Genomic DNA, 25791 nt, shown 5'->3' with positions numbered 1-25791 from the left:
TTACGGTGTGATGTCATCAATCCACGGGTGATTATTTCAGGAAAACAGTTGTAATTCTTGGTCATGAAGAGTCACAGTTTCCTTAAAAGGTAAGAGCTGCAATTAATGAGCATATATCCGCAAGACCTGCCGATCAGCATCCTGGGGAATTGTCAAAATCGGCAAAATCAGGAAATATCTGACCAGTCACTCAACAGAGCGACTGGTCCATGCACTCATTACATCTCACATTGATTATTGTAACAGCCTGTTGTCCGGTTTGCCCAAGTCAAACATCGCTCCATTACAACGTATTCAAAACTCCGCTGCCAGAATGGTCACTCGGACTAAGAAACATAAACACATTACACCAGTCCTTCAGTCTCTTCATTGGCTTCCGGTTCATGAACGCATCATCTTCAAACATTTCTCCTTGTTTTTAAAATCATTCACAACCTTGCCCCATCATACCTCCAGAAGCTCGTATCTACCCAGTCCACAGCCATTTCATCTACATCCCGCCACATCCAATCGCATTCTACAGCCCATCTTCAATACTGCCTGGACCTAAAACCAAAACCCGCTGTGGCGACCGTACCTTCTCTGTGCTAGCCCTCAAAACTCTGGAACTCTCTTCCCATCCACATCCGTGAAACTGATTCATTGGACTTGTTTAAGACAGTACTTAACAGCTTTCTTTTTTCACAAGCCTTTGATCAGTAAATTGATAATTGTACAAGAAACAACTGTGCGCTTTGAAACATGGTGGAAAGCGCATTATAAATTTTGTAAGTTATAGTTATAGTTGTAGGTTATAATGAAGCATTTGTATACATGTAGGAATATATGTTTACATTGGTAAAAAACCAATTCAATTTCTTGTGACATAACTAATGCTTTTAAAGACTTAATTCCAATTCTATAATTTAATATGGCATTGTTTCTTTGTATTACATGTAAATGAAACATTCCTGGCTTGTGACCAGGCGCGGATCCAGGGGGGGGGGGGTCCCCCCAAGCTCTGTCAAAAAAAAAAAAATTCTCATACAAATTCCTAAAAAATGAGTCGAACCCCCCCCCCCCCCCCCCTGCTGTGACACCCCCAAAATTTTTTTACTGGTCTAATGTCCGCCTGTTCAAAATACGGTACACCATTCTGTAATGTGTTATCGTCGAATTTGAACAGTGCCCCCAATTGAAATTGGTACCAGCCCCCCCCCCCCCCCTCCAACGCCCCCCGCCCCCCTCCTCCAGTTTTTTATTTTACGGAGGCCAAGTGTCTGGAGAAAAAAACGTGTGTACATTTTCAGATTTTTTGGCTGATAAACCCCCCCCCCCCCCCCCTGCGAAAAGTCTTGGATCCGCCCATGGTGACTCGCGTGACATACATCATGTGTGACTCGCGTGACATTCTTGAGATAGTTTTTTCTACAAGGAATGTAGAGCAAATAAGAATATTTATACTTTTATTGATAGACCACCACTATTTCATTTACAAATATCAAACACTAGCTAAATCCCTCTCTAGTTATTGAGTAATCTGAAAAAAAGTCATATTTTGTGACTCGCGTGACATGTTTTTGAGGGTGTTTTCACGATGAAATAGTGGGAAAATACTGAAGACATTTGGAAAAATTCTCAATGTTTTATGAAATAGACTGGAATAGCTACCAAATGTATGCAGATAAAGCACAATCTTATGAATGAGCTTCAATTACTTCCTCAGTTTGTGATTTATACCCCTGACCCTCCGTTTTGCCCACAAAATTCATCCATGTTCAGGAGGCTGAAACTTTAAATAAAATGATTTATTTTAAAAAATCTTTTGAGATTTAGATGGTTTCAATATTCCTCTTATCAAATATAACTAACAAAAATGTATTCCTTTCACTTCAATTTTTGAGTTTGGTGATGACCCTTACATGGAATGCGGGCTGTTGGTTGGATGTTTACCGCTCGCCGGATGACGATCAGGTAAAACGGATTAAGCATCAGAATCAGAAGACTATTAAGCAATACCATCACTGCAGTAATGGCCACCCACTGTGGTGCCGGCCATTCTACAGATTGCGTACTCATAAAGACTGCAGTTAGATTCTCAGAATCAGCCATGGATCTTGATGAAATAAGCTTGGTATTTTTCAGCTCTCTAAAACCTAAATGGCTAAGGCCAAATCTAGTAGGATGCTAGAATTACGACCCAGAGAAATACTCTGCGACAAGCTTTGTGGTCCAAGGCAAATGTCGAAGGCTAACTCTAGTAGGATGCTACATTATGACCCAAGGCAAGAGTCAAACATTCAGGATTGTTCCAATATCTTGTTTGCAACAATGAAGACATATCTTGCGACTAGCTTTGTGAAAACCACAGCACTGACAACGCTCTAAAAAAATAAGGACTATATCCCCCATTTGTCAGTCAAAGATCGAGACATGTCACTTAATTACAAAACAGAGCTATAAAAAGGATATTGTTATTACAGGAGGCCTCGTTGTACAAGAGCAGCCTTAAATTGCTTTCTGTCAAAGACTTAACAAACATGACAATGACAAGCATTTGCAATATTCAACTTAATTGACAAGGCTCCCCCATCAAAACAAATTGTCTGCATCACATCATTACACTCCAGCAAGCAGACTCAAAGTTTACAAAAAAGCGTACTCTACTCCTACCAGCGGCTGCGCAGCCTGGATGTTAATTAAGATCCATTTGCTCAGCTCCAGTAACATTTACAGGAAGGCCAGTAGAGAAATTAAAGCCCTATAAAGAATTTAAAGGGAATATACATCATTTGCTTTTGCTGTAATTTTCAGAAATGGATGGAATTGGGGGGTTGGAAATATATAGCAAATATAGTTACACTGACTTTTTGAGGTTTTGGGTTCGAAAATGCTATAAAAACCAAGAAAAACAATTTTCCTGTAGTCTGGTTCCCTGACTCCATATAAGAAGAAACAGAGCAGTTTACATACATTGGGGAATTGTAAGATCAGGGAACCAGTCTAGCTGGCTTGTACCAGTTCATAGGTGTGTAATCGATTGCAAACAAGTGCGATGGTCAATTGGGGCCAGTATTTGAAAAAAGCCAGTTTTTTTTCCAACGCTGGTCGGCCGACCAGCGTTGGAAATTGATACAAAAATACCACTTTTCTTGAAAATGACAGTATACCAGGTGCCATGATTTTACAGGATGCTTTACACTGTCATTCACTAAAAGTCCAGCAAGGTATTTTAAAATGATTTGGTAGTTTTATTTTTTGATGTTTGCAAATGTTGTATTTTCCCTTTAACAATAACAAAAAATTCCCAATCTTGGTTTCAAGCTCTAACAGGAGCTTATACATGTCACTTGGTGGTTGGTTGGTCAGTGTGTCTGTCTAGTCCCTGAAAATTGACCAAAGTACATGTATGGTGTTCCATACATGTACAATGTATGCTCCACGGGCGTCGCATTTTCGGCGTCGCATTTTTAAGCTCTATCTGGCAGGGATCATTTTGATCGATTTCATGCAAGACTTTCATGCAAGACTCCTTACAACACAGCCAAAGGCTTATTTTGCACTCGCAATTGTTGATTTTCAGTACATACATTGATAAAAGTCTGTGAAGTTTCTTGCAAAAAATTAATGAAATAACTATGTTGTGGTAGATATAGCTTCACTCTATAAAAACACCAATGACATTTTACAAAAAGGTACCGCTAATTAGATGTTATGGATACATCATGTTTTTGTTGTAACAGACGTTACATTACAATGTTACAGACGTTACGTGTCTGAAATCAACTTCACACACATGTGACCTGTTCTGTCAAAATCAGACTTTTCTTGGCATAAGGTCGAAAACGATATTTTTACATATTGTTAACATATGTTCTTTTTCCTTTTAAAAGGTGGTTTAATTTTTGAAACCGGTCATTCCTGGGCTGAGTTATGCTATTTTGAAGTTCATTGTGTCGAAAAGTAGAAAACAAAGAAAATGGCCACGAACGTCACAAAACAGTTATTTCTTTAACTGATATACCTTATCAAAATCATCAAAAATATGTTCAAATTAGGGTTTCAAACTTTTATAATATATTTTAGACATGTTCAGGATCACAAATATGCAAAAATTAGAAAATCGATAAAAATCACCCCCACAGCGTTTTTTGGCCCTATCTCAATTTCAACCTCTGCCCAGAAGCGTCTGCTTTTGACAGAACAGGCCACATATGTGAAGTGATAAAAAAACATAACCGAATCATGGTATTCTAAGTTCAAGTGTTATATTTTATTAAATGTGAACTGTTCTCTCTTCCTTCCAAACAAAAGAGAAAAAAATCAGAATGAAACTCTCATTTTTGCATGTGAAAAAAAGTGCCAAAATGACAAATCTACAATTTTAGTCCCCAAACAATTTTTGTTTTTTTAACAAGTACCAAGTGGTACAACTCACGGTGGTTCCACGAACTGAAGTAGCGGTACCGCAAATTTTGCAATACATTGGGGCGTGATATAATATGCAAACTAAATCAAACATGACAAGTTTACCATAAAATTCATATAATAAGATGAGCTTCCAAATGTAATGTACACACAGATTGACTAGAAACACTTCACAGATTGACTAGAAACACCGTGTACGGCATAGATCTACAACAACTAAACAAAACTGGGTCTAGTTGAAAAACCACACAATGCTATACTCTGGCCTAACACCACCTGAATACAATCACATACAAATACAAAAAGAAATTATTTGCAAACATCAATTTACAATTTTCTTTGAACAAATTAAATGCCCAGCAATTGTTTAATTGTGTGTTAGTTAGCATGCATGCATCGGCACTTCTGCATCAAAGCACTGAAGGCAACAGATGCCATGCTGCGAATGATTTGACGACACTCAGCATTTCTCAGACAAAAGACAATTCCATCCAGCCACTTGATGGTGTTGAACACAAGTGAAACAATTATCAACCATTCAGGTTTTTTGTTATCGGCGTAAACAAAGGCAACCACTAGAAGTGGAAGCCATCCAATTACAAGAAGTGCAAAGACAATCATGACTGTGGTGAAAGGCTTGGAGTTGACTCTTTCCTGGGCCGGCTGGTTCTCCTGGGCGATGCGCCTCTGTTGGCATCTTGCGATTGTCAGAATGTGTGCGTACATGATCACAATGGCAGCTACAGCAAGCACAGCGAGGCTTTCTATGAAATAAATCATCACCGTCTCCCAAAAATTGGAGAAAATGGCAGAAACTATAGAAGTTAGCCAGCTGCAAAGTACAGTGATTTGTGCTCGACGGAGGGTCACCAGACGCGGATAATGAAGACACCTGGTTATGGCGATGTACCGGTCAACAGTTAGCAAAAGCATCGAGAGAAAACACTGCATGTGAAAGAAGTAGCTACAGAAGTTCACGAGTTGAACCAAAACTGTCAGACTTGGCACAAATAAGAGAACCATATGCGGGAGCACTGCAAACAATCCGTAGCAGAAGTCAGAGACTAGGAGAGATCCCATAAACATCTTGGCCGTGGGTTGGATGTTTACCGCCCGCCGGATGACGATCAGGTAAAACGGGTTGAGCATCAGAATCAGTAGACTATTTAGCAATACCGTCACTGCAGTAATGGCCACCCACTGTGGTGCCGGCCATTCTACAGATTGCGTACTCATAAAGACTGCAGTTGAATTCTCAGAATAAGCCATGGATCTTGATGAAATAAGCTTGATATTTTTCAGCTCTAAAGCCTAAATGGCTAAGGCCAAATCTAGTAGGATGCTAGAATTACGACACAGAGAAATACTCTGCGACAAGCTTTGTGAAATCAACAGCAATGACAATCGCCTCTTGGATAAAAAAGATTAATATCCCCCTGCCATCAGTCAGGCACAGATTGACACAGATTGTCAGTTAAATACCGTACTGAACATTAATAACCAAACATTGTTGTTAACAGAGGCCTGGTTATATGAGAAAAGCAGCTTTAAATTGCTTTCTGCCAAAGCTAATAACAAATGACAGGCATTTACAACAGTCAACTTAATAACAGTTCCCAAAGAAAAAAATGTTTAACTCTTTCGCTACGGAATTTAATTTACCGATATTTCCAAGTTTGGCAAATGTTTGGACGTAATAAACCGCTGGAAATTTAGCCGTGTGTTGATGTGGATGCCGCCATCTTGAAATGTCTCTCTGTAAACAAACTACTCACAATAACCTGCAGCAGACCCCGGCGAGACGGAGAGCCGCTGGCAGCGGCTCAAACTAGGGTCAGAGGTTATACGATATAAATTATGTACATTTTGTAGATAAGGCACACGTCATGGGGATACCCTGTTTATTCACAGCGACGTCACTGAGCTGCTGCCAGAGGCTTGCCGTACGACATGTACAATTTTTGTGTGCCGCTGTCAGCGGCTCGCTGTAGCAAAAGAGTTAAGGCCCTGTTACTCTGTTGCGAATAGAGCTAACGTGTGCCTGACGTTTTTTGAAATTTGGGTGTATGTTCGTGTAAGTTGTCATTCGTTCATGACATGTTTGGTATAAGTTGTATTCGTTGGTGGTTCGTAGCGGTTCGCAGAGGTGCGCTGGGGTCTAGGAAAACTTCCTGGATCCGCCCCTGAACAAATGACAAGCATTTGCAATATTCAACTTGACAAGGCTCCGGCCCACCCAAAAATTGTTTACATCACAGCATTACAGAAAGCACTGGTCTCAATGTAAAAAAAAAAAACACACTCTTCTCTTACCCGCAGCTGCGCAGCAGGATGTTAATTAAGACCCATTTGCTCAGCTCCAGTAACATTTACAGGAAGGCCAGTAGAGAAATTAAGCCCATAAAACAATTAATAACAACAACAAAAAAAACAATCGTGGCTTTTAAGCTCTGGCAGGAGCTAATACATTTATGTCACTTTGTGGTCGGTTGGTCTGTCTGTCTGTCTGTCTGAGTGTCTGTCCCCCAAAACTGACCGAAGTATTGTGTTCCATACATTTGTATATGCATGCCACCGGTGTCTTATTTTTCGGCATCGCATTTTTCGGCGTCGCATTTTTCAGCTCTGGCAAGGATAATTTTGATCGATATCATGCATGACTTTCATGCAAGACTTTTTGCAACACGGCCAGATCTACATGTATTGTGCACTCGCACTTGTATTGATAAAAGTCCGTGAAGTCTCTTGCAACAAATTTAATGACATATAACTACGTTGTGATGTATATATAGCTTCACTCTATAAAACACCAATGTTGTTACAGACGTTACATTATAAAGTTACAGACGTTACGTGTCTGACATCAACTTCATACACGTGTGAAGTGTATCATGGTTTTCTAAGTTCTAGTGTTATATTTTATAAAATATGAATCGTTCTCTCTGCCTTACAGACAAAAACTCAGAATATACCGGTAACTCACATTTGCCACAATGACTACGTACCCTCTACAATTTTAGCCCGGAAAGGAGTTTTTTTTAACAAAAACACATTAATTTAACCACATTCTATCTCACTACGGTAGGTTAAATATGTACCACTCAAATAAAATATCTTGCCCCCTTTTATTTGATTCCACAATTGACTAGGTTGCTAGTTCTGAAGATTTCATACATGTTCCACTTTTCAGTGTGGAACTGCCCTTATGCATTAAAACATGTATTGTTATGGCAGTGTGCGTGATTACAAAAGCTGGGTGGAGTGTCTAGAGACTGACAGAAATGATCGGCGATCAATGGTGCATCAGCAGTAGTGCTGTGATTGAACGAAAAGCAGCTTGTTGGGCCACAAGGTTTCGGCAAGGCGGCATCTGTTGTGGAAGGGATGCCAGGGGGAGGTCGTTGTTCCGTGGGCTGGCCTAAGATGCGCTGGGTGGACAACATCCGTGAATGGTCAGGGTGTGACACCAATGAACTGAAAGCAGCAGCATCGGAAAGACGGACTGTGGTGGGAGCGGAGCGAGTGATTCCAGCTGTGTACAATTTGAGGAGAAGACCACGGGCAAAATGCCTCTATGTGTAATGAATGAAGGAGTTGTGCCAACCTAATACTTATCCAAAAGGCAAATATGGCCGAGTGAGAAAGCCCCTTACCATCACCTCAGAAACCTCTGAATCAACAACAACTTCTTCCTGACACTCAACAACCACAGATTGCAGAGACACCTTGCCACCCTCTTATGGCAATGGTGTCTAGATCTGTTGCCTATGGCCATGTTGGTTTTACCACACCGTTTACAGACCTTTTGATAAATCGTCAGCATTCCCGTGCTTACGCCAAGGCCTGTGCTGAATGGTCACATCATGGCTGAAGATCATTTAAGCTACCTCAGAAAGCAGCATGATTCGCATAAAACCTTACAACCATTAGTTAGGACGCATATTGCATTGACACTTCCGAGTCAAAGCACTGAAGGCAACAGATGCCATGCTGCGAGTAATTTGTCGACACTCAGCATTTCTCAGACAAAAGACAATTCCATCCAGCCACTTGGTACTGTTGAACACAATCCCAACAACTATCAACCAATCATCATCGGCTTCGACATTGTAGACAAAAGCAACCACAAGAAGTGGAAGCCATCCAATTACAAGAAGTGCAAAGACAATCATGACTGTGGTGAAAGGCTTGGAGTTGATTCTTTCCTGGTTTTCCTGGGCGATGCGCCTCTGTTGGCGTCTTGCGATTGTCAGAATGTGTGCGTACATGATCATAATGGCAGCTACAGCAAACACAGCGATGCTGTTTATGACAAAAATCATCAGCTTCTCCCAAAAACTTGCCAGAATGGCAAAAACTATAGAAGTCAGGCAGCTGCAAAGTAAAGCAATTTGTGCCCGACGGAGGGTCACCAGACGTGGATAATGAAGACACCTGGTTATGGCGATGTACCGGTCAACAGTTAGCAAAAGCATCGAGAGAAAACACTGCATGTTAAACAAGTAGGTACACAATTTCACCAGTTTTTCTACTGTCAGATTTGACACAAATAAGAGAACCATGTACGGGAACATTACAAACAATCCAAAGAAAAAGTCAGAGACTAGGAGAGATTCCATGAAAATCTTGGCTGTTGGTTGGATGTTTACCGCTCGCCGGATGACGATCAAATACAGTGGATTGAGAATCAGAATCAGTAGACTTAGTAGCATTACAGTTACTGCAGGCACGGCTACTCCATTTGTCCGGAGCCATCCTCTAGATTGCGTATTCAAAAAGTCTGCAGTTGCATTCTCAAAATCAGCCATCTTGATGAAGTAGGCTTGGGTTTTTGTGCTTCCACAATGGTAATGTCCAAGGCAAATGTCGAAGGCTAAATCATGGAGGAAGGAATCTAGTAGGATGCTACATGTAGATTATGACCCAAGGCAAGAGTCAAACATTCAGGATTGTTCCAATATAATAATAATAATAATAACAGATAATAGTATCTTGTTTGCAACAATGAAGAAATATCTTGTGACTAGCTTCGTGAAAACCACAGCACTGACAACGCTCTCAAAAAATAAGGACTATATCCCCCATTTGTCAGTCAAAGATCGAGACATGTCAATTAATTACAAAATGGAGCTATAAAAAGGATATTGTTATTACGGCCTCGCTGTACAAGAGCAGCCTTAAATTGCTTTCTGTCAAAGACTTAACAAATGACAAGCATTTGCAATATTCAACTTGACAAGGCTCCCACCAAAACAAATTGTTTGCACAACATCATTACGGCAAGCACTGGTCTCAAAGTAAAAAAAAAAGAAGCGTACTCTTCTCCTACCCGCAGATGCGCAGCCTGGATTTTAATTAAGACCCATTTGCTCAGCTCTAGTAACATTTACAGTAAGGCCAGCAGAGAAATTAAGCCCTATAAAGAATTTAACAATAACAAACAGATCCCAATCTTGACAGGAGCTTATACATGTCACTTTTGGTGGTTGCTTGGTCCGTGTGTCTGTCTAGTCCCTGAAAATTGACCCAAGTATGGTGTTCCGTTATTCCATACATGTATGCTCCACGGTCGTCAAATTTTTCGGCGTCGCAACTTTAAGCTCTGGCGGGGATCATTTTGATCGATTTCATGCAAGACTTTCATGCAAGACTCCTTGCAACACAGCCAAAGCTTAAAGCTACCATCATTTGTAATTTGTGCATTTTGTTCGTTTGAAGCAACAAAAGAGTTCAAAATCTAATGAAGGATACTGAGCAACTAACCTGATGAAGTTTCAGCTAAGCTTCAGCTGTACATTCCGAGAAAAACAGCATTCTAAGATCTCAATTTCAAATCCAAAGTTACTGAATCATGTTTTGAATTGTTTTGAATTGCAGCTATACGCGACGTCGCGCACTGATCCGACGAATTATAACAAACGCGCGCGCGTGTGCGTCGTTCCAATACTTGTGCGCGCTGCGCTGAATAACAAAACGAACTACTAATTTAAATTTTCCTACGGTGCTTCTTAAGAATCACCGTTGGAAATGCCTTCTTTCGTTGATTACTTCAAAATGACAGCTTCCCAGAAAGAATAATTTCACAGGGAGTTTAGTCCCCTAACTTTTTTTCAACCAAGTTTGTTTTTTAACAATAATTACGCCAGTTACTTTTCGGATGGCTGCAAATGATGGACTATACCTTTAATGTGAACTCCCAATTGTTGATTTTCAGTACATACATTCATAACAGTCTGTGAAGTTTCTTGCAAAAATGTAATGAAATAACTACATGTATGTTCCGGTAGATTAGCTTCACTCTATAAAAACACCAATGACATTTTACAAAAAGATACCGGTAATTAGATGTTATGGATACATCATGTTTTTGTTGTAACAGACGTTACATTACAATGTTACAGACGTTACGTGTCTGAAATCAACTTCGCACACATATGAGAAGTGATAAAAAAACATAACCGAATCATGGTATTCTAAGTTCTAGTGTTATATTTTATTAAATGTGAACCGTTCTCTCTTCCTTCCAAAAAAAAGAAAAAAATCAGAATGAAAACTCACATTTTTGCAAGTGAAAAAAAGTGCCAAAATGACAAATCTACAATTTTAGTCCCCAAACAATTTTTTTTTTTTAACAAGTACCAAGTGGTACAACTCACGGCGGTCCCACGAACTGTAGTACCGCAAATTTTGCAATGTAATGGGGCGTGATCTAATATGCAAATTAGATCAAACAAGACAAGTTTACCATAAGATGAGCTTTCAAATGCAATGTACACACAGATAAACTAGAAACACTTCACAGATTGACTAGAAACACCGTGTACGGCATAAATCTTCAACAACTGAACAAGACTGTTTCTAATTGAAAAACCACACAATGCCTAACACCACCTGAATACAATCACATACAAATACAAAAATTAAATTATTTGCAAACATCAATTTACAATTCTCTGTGAACAAATTAAATGCCCAGCAATTGTTTCACTGTGTGTTAGTTAGCATGCATGCATCGGCACTTCTGCATCAAAGCACTGAAGGCAACTGATGCCATGCTGCGAATGATTTGACGACACTCAGCATTTCTCAGACAAAAGACAATTCCATCTAGCCACTTGGTACTGTTGAACGCAAGTGAAACTACTATCAACCAATCAGGTTTTTTGTTATCGGTGTAAACAAAGGCAACCACAAGAAGTGGAAACCTTCCAATTACAAGAAGTGCAAAGACAATCATGACTGTGGTGAGAGGCTTGGAGTTGATTCTTTCCTGGGCCGGCTGGTTTTCCTGAGCGATGCGCCTCTGTTGGCGTCTTGCGATTGTCAGAATGTGTGCGTACATGATCACAATGGCAGCGAAAGCAAGCACTGAGATGCTGTTTATGACATAAATCATCAGCTTCTCCAAAAAGCTGGCCAGAATGGCAGAAACTATAGAAGTCAGGCAGCTGCAAAGTAAAGCAATTTGTGACCTACGCAGGGTCACCAGATGCGGATAATGAAGACACCTGGTTATGGCGATGTACCGGTCAACAGTTAGCAAAAGCATCGAGAGAAAACACTGCATGTCAAACAAGGAGCGACAGAAAGTCAAAAGGTTTTCTACTGTCAGACTTGCCACAAATAAGAGAACCATATACGGGAGAATAGCAAACAATCCAAAGAAGAAGTCAGAGACTAGGAGAGATCCCATAAAAATCTTGGCTGTTGGTTGGATGTTTACAGCTCGCTGGATGACGATCAAATACAGTGGATTGAGTATCAGAGTCAGTAGACTTTGGAGCATTACCGTCACTGCAGGCACGGCTACATGTACTTCAGATTGCGTACTCACAAAGTCTACTGTTGTATTCTCAAAATCAGCCATCTTGATGAAATAGGCTTGGGTTTTTGTGCTTCCACAATGGTAATGTCCAAGGCAAATGTCCAAGGCTAAATCTAGTAGGATGCTAGATTATGACCCAAGGCAAGAGTCAAACATTCAGGATTGTTCCAATATAATAATAATAATAATAACAGATAACAGTATCTTGTTTGCAACAATGAAGAAATATCTTGTGACTAGCTTCGTGAAAACCACAGCACTGACAACACTCTCAAAAAATAAGGACTATATCCCCCATTTGTCAGTCAAAGATCGAGACATGTCAGTTAAATTACAAAACGGAGCTATAAAAAGGATATTGTTATTACAAGAGGCCTTGTTGTACAAAAGCAGCCTTAAATTGCTTTCTGTCAAAGATTTAACAAATGACAAGCCTTTGCAATATTCAATTTGACAAGGCTCCCCCATCAAAACAAATTGTTTGCATCACATCATTACAGCAAGCACAGACTCGAAGTATAAAAAAAGCGTACTCTTCTCCTACCAGCAGCTGCGCAGCCTGGATGTTAATTAAGACCCATTTGCTCAGCTCCAGTAACATTTACCGGAAGGCCAGTAGAGAAATTAAGCCCTATAAAGAATTTAACAATAACAAACAGATCCCAATCTTGACAGGAGCTTGTAGGCCTACATGTCACTTGGTGGTTGCTTGGTCCGTGTGTCTGTCTAGTCCCTGAAAATCGACCCAAGTATGGTGTTCCAGTATTCCATACATGTACATGTATGTTCCACGGGCGTCGCATTTTTTCGGCGTCGCATATTTAAGCTCTGTCGGGGATCATTTTGATCGCTTTCATGCAAGACTTTCATGCAAGACTCCTTGCAACACAGCCAAAGCTTATTGTGCACTCGCAATTGTTGATTTTCAGTACATATTGATAACAGTCTGTGAAGTTTCTTGCAAAAATTTAATGAAATAACTATGTTCCGGTAGATTAGCTTCACTCTATAAAAACACCAATGACATTTTACAAAAAGATACCGGTAATTAGATGTTATGGATACATCATGTTTTTGTTGTAACAGACATTACATTACAATGTTACAGACGTTATGTGTCTGAAATCAACTTCGCACACATATGAGAAGTGATAAAAAAACATAACCGAATCATGGTATTCTAAGTTCTAGTGTTATATTTTATTAAATGTGAACCGTTCTCTCTTCCTTCCAAAAAAAAGAAAAAAATCAGAATGAAAACTCACATTTTTGCAAGTGAAAAAAAGTGCCAAAATGACAAATCTACAATTTTAGTCCCCAAACAATTTTTTTTTTTTTTTACAAGTACCAAGTGAAACAACTCACGGCGGTCCCACGAACTGTTGTACCGCAAATTTTTCAATGTAATGGGGCGTGATCTACTATGCAAATTAGATCAAACAAGAAAAGTTTACCATAAAATTCAAACAATAAGATGAGCTTCCAAACGCAATGTACACACAGATTGACTAGAAACACTCCACAGATTGACTAGAAACACCGTGTACGGCATAGATCTTCAACAACTGAACAAGACTGTTTCTAATTGAAAAACCACACAATGCTATACTCTGGCCTAACACCACCTGAATACAATCACATACATATACAAAAATGAAATTATTTGCAAACATCAATTTACAATTTTCTTTGAACAAATTAAATGCCCAGCAATTGTTAATTGTGTTAGTTAGCACGCATGCATCGGCACTTCTGCATCAAAGCACTGAAGGCAACAGATGTCATGCTGCGAATGATTTGACGACACTCAGCATTTCTCAGACAAAAGACAATTCCATCTAGCCACTTGGTACTGTTGAACACAAGTGAAACAATTATCAACCAATCAGGTTTTTTGTTATTGGTGTAAACAAAGGCAACCACAAGAAGTGGAAACCTTCCAATTACAAGAAGTGCAAAGACAATCATGACTGTGGTGAAAGGCTTGGAGTTTATTCTTTCCTGGGCCGGCTGGTTTTCCTGGGCGATGCGCCTCTGTTGGCGTCTTGCAATTGTCAGAATGTGTGCGTACATGATCACAATGGCAGCGAAAGCAAGCACTGCGATGCTGTTTACGACATAAATCATCTGCTTCTCCCAAAAGCTGGTCAGAATGGCAGAAACTATAGAAGTCAGGCAGCTGCAAAGTAAAGCAATTTGTGACCTACGGAGGGTCACCAGACGCGGATAATGAAGACACCTGGTTATGGCGATGTACCGGTCAACAGTTAGTAAAAGCATCGAGAGAAAACACTGCATGTCAAACAAGGAGCGACAGAAAGTCACAAGGTTTTCTACTGTCAGACTTGCCACAAATAAGAGAACCATATACGGGAGAATAGCAAACAATCCAAAGAAGAAGTCAGAGACTAGGAGAGATCCCATAAAAATCTTGGCCGTTGGTTGGATGTTTACAGCTCGCCGGATGACAATCAAATACAGTGGATTGAGCATCAGAATCAGTAGACTTAGTAGCATTACCGTCACTGCAGGCACGGCTACATGTACTTCAGATTGCGTACTCACAAAGTCTGCTGTTGTATTCTCAAAATCAGCCATCTTGATGGAATAGGCTTGGGTTTTTTGTACCTCAACAATGGTAATGTCCAAGGCAAATGTCCAACATTTTGTCCAAGGCAAAATCTAGTAGGATGCTATTAAGACCCAAAGCATGAGTCAAACATTCAGGATCGTTCCAATATCTTGTTTGCAATGAAGAAATATATTGAGACAAGCTTTGAGAAAACTACAGCACTGACAATCTTCTCAATAAAAGGACTAATATATCCCCCATTTGTCAGTCAAAGGTCGAGACCTGTCAGGACGAAACCAAACACTGCTTCAAACAGAGGCGTGGTTGTACACTAGAGTAGTTTTCAATTGCTTTCTGCCAAAGACATACGTAGTAAATGATAAGCACTTGCAAAATTCAACTCAGCAAGGCTCCTCATAAAAAAAATTGTTTCTCATTACCACAAGTACTGTTTTCTGAGTTAAAAGGAATGATACGTGCTCGCTCCCTATTTCTTTATTCTTTCTCCAGTTAACAGACTATTCAAATGTTTGCCACATACTGTTTCCGACATATCATCTTGGATATGTACATGTAAGAGCTATTGCCTAAAATCCGGTAACATTTACATGAAGGCCATTGTACCAAAAAAAGGGGGCAAGATTAAAACAAGTAAAACAATTGAACTCCTGGCTATATTTTCTGGAGGAGAGATGAGAAACGTTATTTTTTGCCTAATTGATTAATGACAATGGAGAGCACTTTCTTCACCGGGCAAATGGATTGACATTGGAAGTCCACTTAGCTGTTTGCTTCTCTTCTAGCCTGTGTAAACTTTTTGTCAGCAATACATGTACCAATATATCAAAGGTAATGAGAACAGACCAAATAGCCCCCCCCAAAAAAAAAAAAAATCTGCTTCCAATTACATTCTTCCAAATTTGTTAAGTGGATCAAATGTAAGTCACAGTGTAGACATTCAATTGCATATTTATAATGTGTATGTTTTGCCCTAATTGTTTTCATTTGCTTCACAAAAGCTATCAAACCAGTAAAATCATGCTCTAATTAAGGAAAAAAATATTTAAGGCTGATGGTGCTTAATCAAAATGTGGAAATTTTAATTGTGCATACCACTAAATTTAAACCGTTAGTCACAAATCAAGAACAGCGTTGACCGCCATGTTTACTGGCAAGCATATGCATGCATTGGAGGTGGAAATTCGGAACATTCGCTATGCTGTATACAAGTACGAGCATCACGACCTCAAAATAAATGCATGAAAATGGACAATTTTGTGGCGGGCACACTATGGACAGGGGGGAGCCGAGGATGACTTTCTACCCAGGCACTGATTATGCTTCCTGGATACAAGTCTACCCAATGCAGTTATCCCACAAACATATAATAATAATGATAATGTATACATTTATATTGCGCAAATTCCATGGATATGTTCAAATGCGCATCACAATTATTATCCGGATCCCTGTTCATCAGGAATGAGACCATTTTTCTGCAGCAGCTCGAGATCAGCGCAATTGAGTCTCTACCTTCACAGTTACCAATTTTTTTTGTACTCCTGGGTGGAGAGAGGCAATTGTAGTAATGTGTCTTGCCCAAGAACACAAGCACCATGTTCCCTGTCAGGATTCGAACCATGTACCACAGCACACGAGTCGAACACTGTAACCATTGGACCACAGCAGCCCTACATTGATAAGCCTCGCGGGAGATAATTAACAAACGGTAGACTAAGGCTAGGCGCCATTCCTTTGGTGGAAATTTACCACCCTTTGAATTTGAGTGATTACACGTACCTGAATGGAAATAGAGCAATACAATTAATCTCAATAAACCTCACAATGAGAAGTTGATTCCTAAGACAATTATCAACTATGTTTATTCAAGAGTCTCAATCCTCATGGCCACCATATTGGCTCGTGCTTTGTTGAATCGTTCAAATAGTCCATTGGACTTCAGGTCGTACGCCGTGAGTCCACGTCTTAGATATATCCAAGACTCAACAAAGACTGCTGACTCAAAGTTGGATCAGAGGCGTGGTTGGAATGCAACTGGGGACACCAAAACAGCAAACAAGTTTGTCAATGTCTCACTCCTGGTATCTGGAAGCAGGTACACCTCCATCCATTGGGAGCAATAGGCACCAATGACCAATATCCAATCATTGCCACTGTTGCTCCAGGGAAGTGGCCCCAGAAAGTCCAGAGCCACCCTTTATAACGGCTTGTCTGCTCTGTACTGCTGCAGAGGGGACACTCACCTCTTTGCTGGCGACTTACTGCTCTGACAAGAGTCACACCATCTAAGAAATTACCATACATTGATGGTCATGCCCGGCCAGTAATGCCGCAGTTTTACCTAGGTCAACATCTTGGTCACACCCACCATGACCACCATGCAGCTTCCGGAGAACCATTTCTCGAAACTACTCTGAAAGCACAAGCCACCATCTCACCGACCTTTGGTCATAGGTTTACATGTACCATCTTCTACAAAGCATGGTCTTGCAACTTTAACTGTTTTTACAAGGATCACAGCATTTTGTGCACTGAAGATGCATTCGACACAGTTTCCCAAACCGCTTGACTAATATGATTGCCTCCTCTTTCACCCTGATGATCCAAGTCATATTCAGGTCATTCAGTTGTGCCTCCCTTACTGACCCAAAAGGCAAACATGGCTACATGTAAGTGAGAAGGCCTCTCACCATTGCCTCAGAAACCTAGCTCTGAATCAGCAACAACTTCTTCCTGACCCTCAACAACCACAGATTGCCGAGACACCTTGGTACCCTCTAATGCCTTTATATTTTTGTTGCTTGGCCAGTGTCAGTCCTACCACACTGTTTACAGGCCTTACAGGACAGTCAGGCATTCCAGTGCTTATGCCTAGGCCTGTGCTGAATGGTCACATCATGCTCGGAGATTACACCCAGCTAGGCCTGTGCTGAATGGTCATCACATCATGCTCGGAGATTACGCCCAGGCCTGTGCTGAATGGTCATCACATCATCTCGGAGATTACGCCCAGGCCAGTGCTGAATGGTCATCACATCATGCTCGGAGATTATGCCCAGGCCTGTGCTGAGTGGTCACATCGTGCTCGGAGATTATGCCCAGGCCTGTGCTGAATGGTCATCACATCATGCTCGGAGATTACGCCCAGGCCTGTGGTGAATGGTCATCACATCATGCTCAGAGATTATGCCCAGGCCTGTGCTGAATGGTCATCACATCATGCTCGGAGATTACGCCCAGGCCTGTGCTGAATGGTCATCACATCATGCTCAGAGATTACGCCCAGGCCTGTGCTGAATGGTCATCACATCATGCTCGGAGATTACGCCCAGGCCTGTGCTGAATGGTCATCACATCATGCTCGGAGATTACGCCCAGGCCTGTGCTGAATGGTCATCACATCATGCTCGGAGATTACGCCCAGGCCTGTGCTGAATGGTCATCACATCATGCTCTGAGATTACGCCCAGGCCTGTGCTGAATGGTCATCACATCATGCTCGGAGATTACGCCCAGGCCTGTGCTGAATGGTCATCACATCATGCTCGGAGATTACGCCCAGGCCTGTGCTGAATGGTCATCACATCATGCTCAGAGATTACGCCCAGGCCTGTGCTGAATGGTCATCACATCATGCTCGGAGATTACGCCCAGGCCTGTGCTGAATGGTCATCACATCATGCTCGGAGATTACGCCCAGGCCTGTGCTGAATGGTCATCACATCATGCTCGGAGATTACGTCCAGGCCTGTGCTGAATGGTCATCACATCATGCTCGGAGATTACGCCCAGGCAAATTTATTGGGTCGCCAAAGCGCGCCTGAAATTCATCCTCGCACGCATAATACAGGAATATTATGAATTTCCATTTTGCTGTTTTCAAGGGTATTTTGGTGCCTCTTTGGTTTTTATGCTACTGCAAAATTCCATATTCGTGAGAAAAAGTGTGATGTTATACCACGTGGAAACCTCAATGTTGCACTTGGTTTGTGCACAATAAGTTGCCAGAATTTTGGATATGTTGTTTTTTTGTGTGATTTGTTGTTGTGACAGTTCATGGCAGTAAGCTAATGAGCACACTTTTCTAAAAATGTTTCCAATGAGCAATTTTTTGGGTTCACAATTTCAATAGAAAAACATAAAATATGAACAGTGTCTTACTGGAATGACATCACGGCAACCGCGCCCTCAGTTGTCTGCAAAAGCATGGACAATTTTACATGTTTAAAAAAGGGTTCTCCTCAATCAAATTAACCAAAAAAGGGATGTCAAGTAGTTTTCCTTCAATTAAAGAGGATTAGAAAATAGCACAAAATAAATTCCTAAAAATATGCACTTCATGGACCCTTTAAGAAAAACCAGAGAATTTTTTTTTTACTGGCACTGTGAACACTCTTTCAAACCAATTTTTTTTTATCATGATTTCCTTGAGTGTTCCTCTTCATTTTGCAACAGATAAACCTAACCCCAAAATGCTTCTAAACCTGTTTTCCCAAGTCCACAAAGTGTTCACGCTTCCTGTATACCTCTTTCGTTCACAGGACCACAAAGAGTATGTCCTTATAGAGCACAACTGTGTATCTTCAAACAACAACTTACACTTTTGTTTATTTTTAAGTTTAGTTTTTATATTATGTTTTAATTAGGACGCATGCATTGGCACTTCTGAGTCAAAGCAATGAGGGCAACGGATGTCATGCTACGAATAATTTGCCGACATTCAGCATTTTTCAGACAAAAGACAATTCCATCCAGCCACTTGGTGTTGTTGAACAAAATCAGAACAACTGCCGACCAATCAGGTTTGACTTCAGCATTATTGTAGACAAAGGCAACCACAAGAAATGGAAGCCATCCAATTACAAGAAGTGCAAAGACAATCATGACTGTGGTGAAAGGCTTGGAGTTGATTCTTTCCTGGGCCGGCTGGTTTTCCTGGGCGATGCGCCTCTGTTGGCGTCTTGCGATTGTCAGAATGTGTGCGTACATGATCACAATGGCAGCTACAGCAAGCACCGCGAGACTGGCTGTGACATAAATCATCAGCTCCTGCCAAAAATGAGTGAAAACTGCAGAAACTATAGAAGTCAGGCAGCTGCAAAGCAAAGCGATTTGTGACCTACGCAGGGTCACCAGACGTGGATAATGAAGACACCTGGTTATGGCGATGTACCGGTCAACAGTTAGCAAAAGCATTGAGAGAAAACACTGCATGTTAAACACGCTGGCACAGAAATACAAAAGGTTTACTACTGTTAGACTTGGCACAAATATGAGAACTGCATACGGGAGAATTACAAACAATCCGTAGCAGAAGTCAGAGACTAGGAGAGATCCCATGAAAATCTTAGCTGTGGGTTGGATGTTTACAGCCTGCTGGATGACAATCAAGTAGAGAGGATTGAGCATCAGAATCAGTAGAGTCTGCAGCATTGCCATCACACCCTTGACTATTGACATCAATTCTAAAGATTGCGTTCTCATAAAGTCTGCAGTTGCATTCTCAGAATCAGCCATCTTGATATTTAGGCTTGCTTTTTTGTGCTTTAACAATGGTGATTTATAATCACCAACGTCCAAAGCAAAATCAAGTACTCAAACACTCTGGATCGTTTCAATATCTTGTTTGCAACGAAGAAATGTTTTGTGACAAGCTTTATGAAAACCACAGCACTGACAATCCTCTCGGACAAAAAAGATTAATATCCCCCATTTGTCAGTCATCATTATGGATCCAGACATTTTCACCAACAAAACATTGTTATTACCAGAGGCATGGTTGACTGACACTGAGGGCTACTTTAAATTGCTTTCTGCCACAGACTCAGTAACTGACAAGCATTTGCAATATTCAACTTGGCAAGCTTCCTTAAAGCTATAGTCCATCATTTGCAGCCATCCGAAAAGTAACTGGCGTAATTATTGTTGAAAAACAAACTTGGTTGAAAGATAGTAAGGGAACTAAACTCCCTGTGAAATTATTCCTTCTGGGAAGCTGTCATTTTGAAGTAATCAACGAAAGAAGGCATTTCCAACGGTGATTCTTAAGAAGCACCGTAGGAAAATTTAAATTAGTAGTTCGTTTTGTTATTCAGCGCAGCGCGCACAAGTATTGGAATGACGCACACGCGCGCGTGGTTGTTATAATTCGTCGGATCAGTGCGCGACGTCGCGTATAGCTGCAATTCAAAACAATTCAAAAACATGATTCAGTAACTTTGGATTTGAAATTGAGATCTTAGAATGCTGTTTTTCTCGGAATGTACAGCTGAAGCTTAGCTGAAACTTCATCAGGTTAGTTGTTCAGTATCCTTCATTAGATTTTGAACCCTTTTGTTGCTTCAAACGAACAAAATGCACAAATTACAAATGATGGACTATAGCTTTAAATAAAACACTGTTTCTCATTACAACAGGCACTAGTCTTTAGAGTTTGAAAAAAAAAGTAGGCTACTATGAATTTCAACACCGTGAATTTGGAGTGAATATATAATTTGACATGAATTCACCGTGAAATTTTTTTCACGGCAATGTCATCGCAAGTATCTGCTGAAATCGTGCTGAAAATCATCACGTAACCAGGACATGTTAAGGTCAAGTAAAAACAACATGAAAATGCAGGGACGCCTCCTGTGGAGCCCAGCTCATTAACTTTGTGGTTGCGTTAATCCGTTGAGCATTGCCTTTCAATCTTAATTAGGTGATCACAATAAACAGGGTGTTGGATACTTGTAGGAGGACACTTTGTAGCTTTTGTGTACTTGGACAGTGGGCATTGGGCAGTAAGTGTAGCTGTCAATCACACTAACCCTGCAATCACTCAGACCATTAATCTGTGGTTTTCACTCCTTCAGTGGAGGAAAGCTGGACCTGCTGGGCAGTTACATGTATGACTATAACAATAGACCCTTGGACCTCAAGAAGACCCATGTAAAAACACTGTGAAACTGCAGTGAGCTTATCCCCTGCTGAGGGGCCCAGTTTGGCACCGTGAAAATGAACTTACTTGGCAGTGTAAAAAAGTTTCACGGCGACTTCATTGTAAACTATATTTTCACGGTGTTGAAATTCATATATCTCCAGTGTACAAACTATATAAAATGCTTGCTACATACTGTTTTTAACATACAACTTGGACTTGTTTCAGGTCCGGGAACATTTACATGAAGGCCAGTGTGCGCCTAAAAGGGGGGAAAAGATTATAAAATAAAACCATCCTGCTCCTGGCTTTATTTTCACGATGAGAGATGAGAAACAATTTTGTTTTGTGCCAAATCGTTAATGACAATGGACAGCGATTTCTGATCAACGTTAAGTAAAGGGTTTGACTTTGGAAGTCCACTTTATTCTTATGAGCTGTCTGCTGTCTCTTCTGTGTACACCTTTTTCAGGCAATATGAATGAGAACAATGAATGGCAGCAACAAAACACAAACATATCCTGCAACATAACGGTATAAGAAAATATAAGGAGTGCCTGATACAAAGGGGTAGTAGATAATACACGATGAAATATTATACATCAATACATACTGAAAAATAAGAAAAATGTACATATATAACAAATGCCTGATCAAGGGTGATTTTATCAAAAGGGGGGGGGGGGGCACATTGCCATCCAAAGGATATCAATTAACCAATTACTTAAAACTTCTGATCAAAATACCTTATTTTCCTTCCTGCTGAACTTTTCGGCGTATCAGCGGATTTGCGCGATTTTTTAAAAGCCGGTCTTAAGCCGTGTCCGCACTGGACTTTTTTTTTGGAAGGTTTTACCGAGTCGATGGTAACATGAAAAATGGTCAAATGTGACCACTGTCCGCACTTGGACTTTCGACACGCAAAATTTTACCCAGACCGCGTGGTACATGTAGAAGTGACCGAGCTGTCAGTATAATGATTCACGCAGGAAATTAAATGTCGATCACATTTCTTTCAGCCCCCGATACGCACAGTATAATATTATACACGCCATTAAAATGCACAATATAATCGTTACATACGATATTATTTCATCTTGACACGATAAATCTTGACGAAAATGCCTATATTTCTGACGCATTTGTAATGGACGACATCGAAGCCATGCCGCTGTACAATGTTCTGTGCGGCAGCAGTGCCATCGGTAATCGCTGGTTCAGAACAGAATCAAAGCTATGATGTAGGACTGGAAACAGTAACTGTGGCCTACGTACGGTGCCATGCAGACTACACGGCGTAACAGGACGAATTTGGATCGTAGAAAATACCAACCAAACATCGGTGTAGAAAAAGAATAACTGCAAAGTAATTCCCAGAACGTGATTTTGATCTTTTCTGTCATGTCTGTGTATGCATTTGCCGTTTAAATAAATTCATAATGAGATTTTACCGCTCGGACTTGACACACCGCATGCGAACGTGTTTGCACAAAATGTTCAGCCACATCACGTGTGGGATCGTGCGGTCTCTGTATGCATGATACTCGCGCTCGGGCCGATTGTACGCTTTTTATATTTTCCCCCCAAATTGTTATCTTTTTGAGGGTCCAGTTTTGTTAGCTTTTGTGTGGCAAATGAAAATGGGACCACACACGATTTGTCCCGAAAATATGATGTGAATACAGCAATTCTAATCACCATAAACAAAAAAAACCTCTTTGAAAATTATGCCAATCCCCTTTCCTCCACAACAACCGTATCATGGCAACCACTGCTTATACAAGTCTGCTAATATTGCTAGTTTCAGAAAGACGGCGTCAGTTTACGCAAACTATCGATTAAAAAAAAGGAAAATAAAAATAATCAACAGTTACCTGTGACATCAGCATGGGTCTGCACAAACAGAGGGTTTTTGCTGAGTCCGCCACACGCATACAAAGTTGATATACAATGACCAGCAGTATCCATAGATGATATGATGTGTCTTGTGCCATGCTGCATGAACAAAGAAAAGAAATGGGTATCCATGCACACGCATGTTGAGTGCGTTCGATTACTTCCCCCAGCTTACTCGCGCCTGGCTCCTTACGTGATGACAGACATGCACAGTGGAGCTAAATAAACGAACGGTTTCAGGGTAAAGTTTCATGCAAAAGCTGGAAAAATGAACTTTGACATGACACTGAGGCTGCATCCGAATCCACTGTCTAGAGCTAGGTCTAGGTCCGCGCCCATTGAAAATACGTGGGGACGTGCTGACAATAGACGTATAGCCGTAGCTCTGGAAGCCAGTTTCGGACACGGCCTGAGGCGCCCGCCGGACGTCACTTTGGCAGCCATGTTTGTTGCATGGCCTTATGGGATACTTACCCAAGTAACCGGCTCGACGAGTCAGTTACTTGGGCCAGGCTTGAGTAAGCGCGAGAAGTCACGTGACAGGTAAATCGAACGCTGTCGCGCTTGCACGAGTAAGGGCGGGGGAAGTAATCGAACGCACACGTGATGAAAACTGAATAATAGTATTCCCATGCTGTACAAAATAAAACTTTTTCATCCTAACAAATTACTTTCACACACTTTGTTACTTTTACACACACACAAAATGTGTTTTTTATTTTGTGGTCTGCACCTCTCTGGAAATAGGCTTTAATGTTGGGTTGCTTTTTGGACAAACAGATCGGCCCTGCGACCAGACTGGTTCCCATCCCAACATTATCAATTGGGAAAGGGGCCGGGAACCAGTGTACCCTGCAAGAACTTTGTTATTGCATTGTGGCAGGTAGCAAATAATTCAACATAACAAAAAATCATTCCATGACTCATATTTTTCAGATGATGTCTCACTCCAACGTGTATAACATTTGCATTACTTGAAAAAAAAAATAGCAATTTATAGACAAAATCTATTTTTTGGGGGTGAAACTTGCAACAGAAATGCTAGTCATCTTTAATACAGTTAAATCACAGTTTTCAATGAGATAATCATTTTCTAGTTCCATCTTACAGGTTTCTTTTATGACAAAAATGGAGCCCCCAGCATTGGGTTTTGTCAGGACTGTGTGGTAATTGTTATTGAGTGGACAATTGTAGTGGGTTTGGAGAAGGAATGCCTAGTCAGTTTTTTCTTGTAGGAGTATTTCATGATTTGAATTTGAAATAAATAAATAAAAAAAAAAAAAAAATCCTGTCTCGTGGCTCTGGATATAATCCAAGGTGCATTTGGAAAGAAAATTAAATCCTCATTTTAACTAATGCTGATTACATGTCACCCAGACAAGCAAATTCTTAAAGTTAAAAAAATCTTATCTTACAGCAATGGCCTGGACAGTTGCAAGATAGAGCACGGCAAGATCCTCAACCACTGCAGAAAGTGATAAGCCGCTTATCTGAAGAAAAAGAAATCAACAAATAAAGTAAAAGATAACGACACAAGTTATCCTCGACTCAATGGATTTCATGTTTCTGTTGTTTGAAAAACTAGGCACAATCTGAGCAATTCATAATGATACTTGTGCCACTATGAGGTTACCATGGAGATGCCAATTTCACAGTGCATTATGGGAAAGCAGTCAACAAACACGGGCAAATGGTGTTCCTTTTGCATAGGGGTGGGGGGGGGGGTCAATTTTGGAAGTATGTGTACAGTAACTTAAGAGTGATTATTACATGTGAACGGTTTTATAAATTAGGCTTCTAAATGCATTTTGGCTAGCGTACGACCTCTTTGTATCTGTATCTGTCTGACTGAAAGTTTGGCGGACGGACAGACATCCAAGCCATACGGAATTGTGGGGTGATAGCATTGTGTTCCTTTTGTCCCTTTTACTAAAGATCCTCTTCTGGGGTGATGTTTTTCTATTGTTAAAATAGTGGGGTGATGTGTCCTAAAAGGAACATCACCCCACAAGTAGGGTATAGTAAGAAGGGACGCCCTGACGAACGGATGGACTGACTGACTGATTGACTCCCCGACAGACTGACTATGACCGACTGACTGACCGACTGACTCCCCGACTGACTCCCGACTATGACTGACTCCCCGACCGA

At 40.7% G+C, this 25791-nt stretch overlaps 1 protein-coding gene across 4 annotated transcripts in view; it reads right to left on the bottom strand.

The window, feature by feature from the left end:
• The window catches only part of LOC119728190 (FGGY carbohydrate kinase domain-containing protein-like), a 43777-nt gene that overhangs the window by 6945 nt on the left and 11041 nt on the right, over positions 1 to 25791 (bottom strand). For all 4 annotated transcript variants that reach the window (XM_038200317.1, XM_038200315.1, XM_038200316.1 and 1 more), the window contains 2 exons: positions 25056 to 25130; positions 23619 to 23739 (listed from right to left, as the gene is read on the bottom strand). In XM_038200317.1, coding sequence (XP_038056245.1) covers positions 23619 to 23739; positions 25056 to 25130 — 196 coding nt within the window. The remainder of the gene's footprint in view (positions 1 to 23618; positions 23740 to 25055; positions 25131 to 25791) is intronic.

This window comes from Patiria miniata, unplaced genomic scaffold, assembly GCF_015706575.1.
Source record: "Patiria miniata isolate m_02_andy unplaced genomic scaffold, ASM1570657v1 HiC_scaffold_20, whole genome shotgun sequence".
In the NCBI taxonomy this organism is placed as follows: domain Eukaryota; kingdom Metazoa; phylum Echinodermata; class Asteroidea; order Valvatida; family Asterinidae; genus Patiria; species Patiria miniata.
The sequence above is the reverse complement of the archived record's forward strand: the minus strand, read 5'-3'. Positions and strand labels throughout refer to the sequence as shown.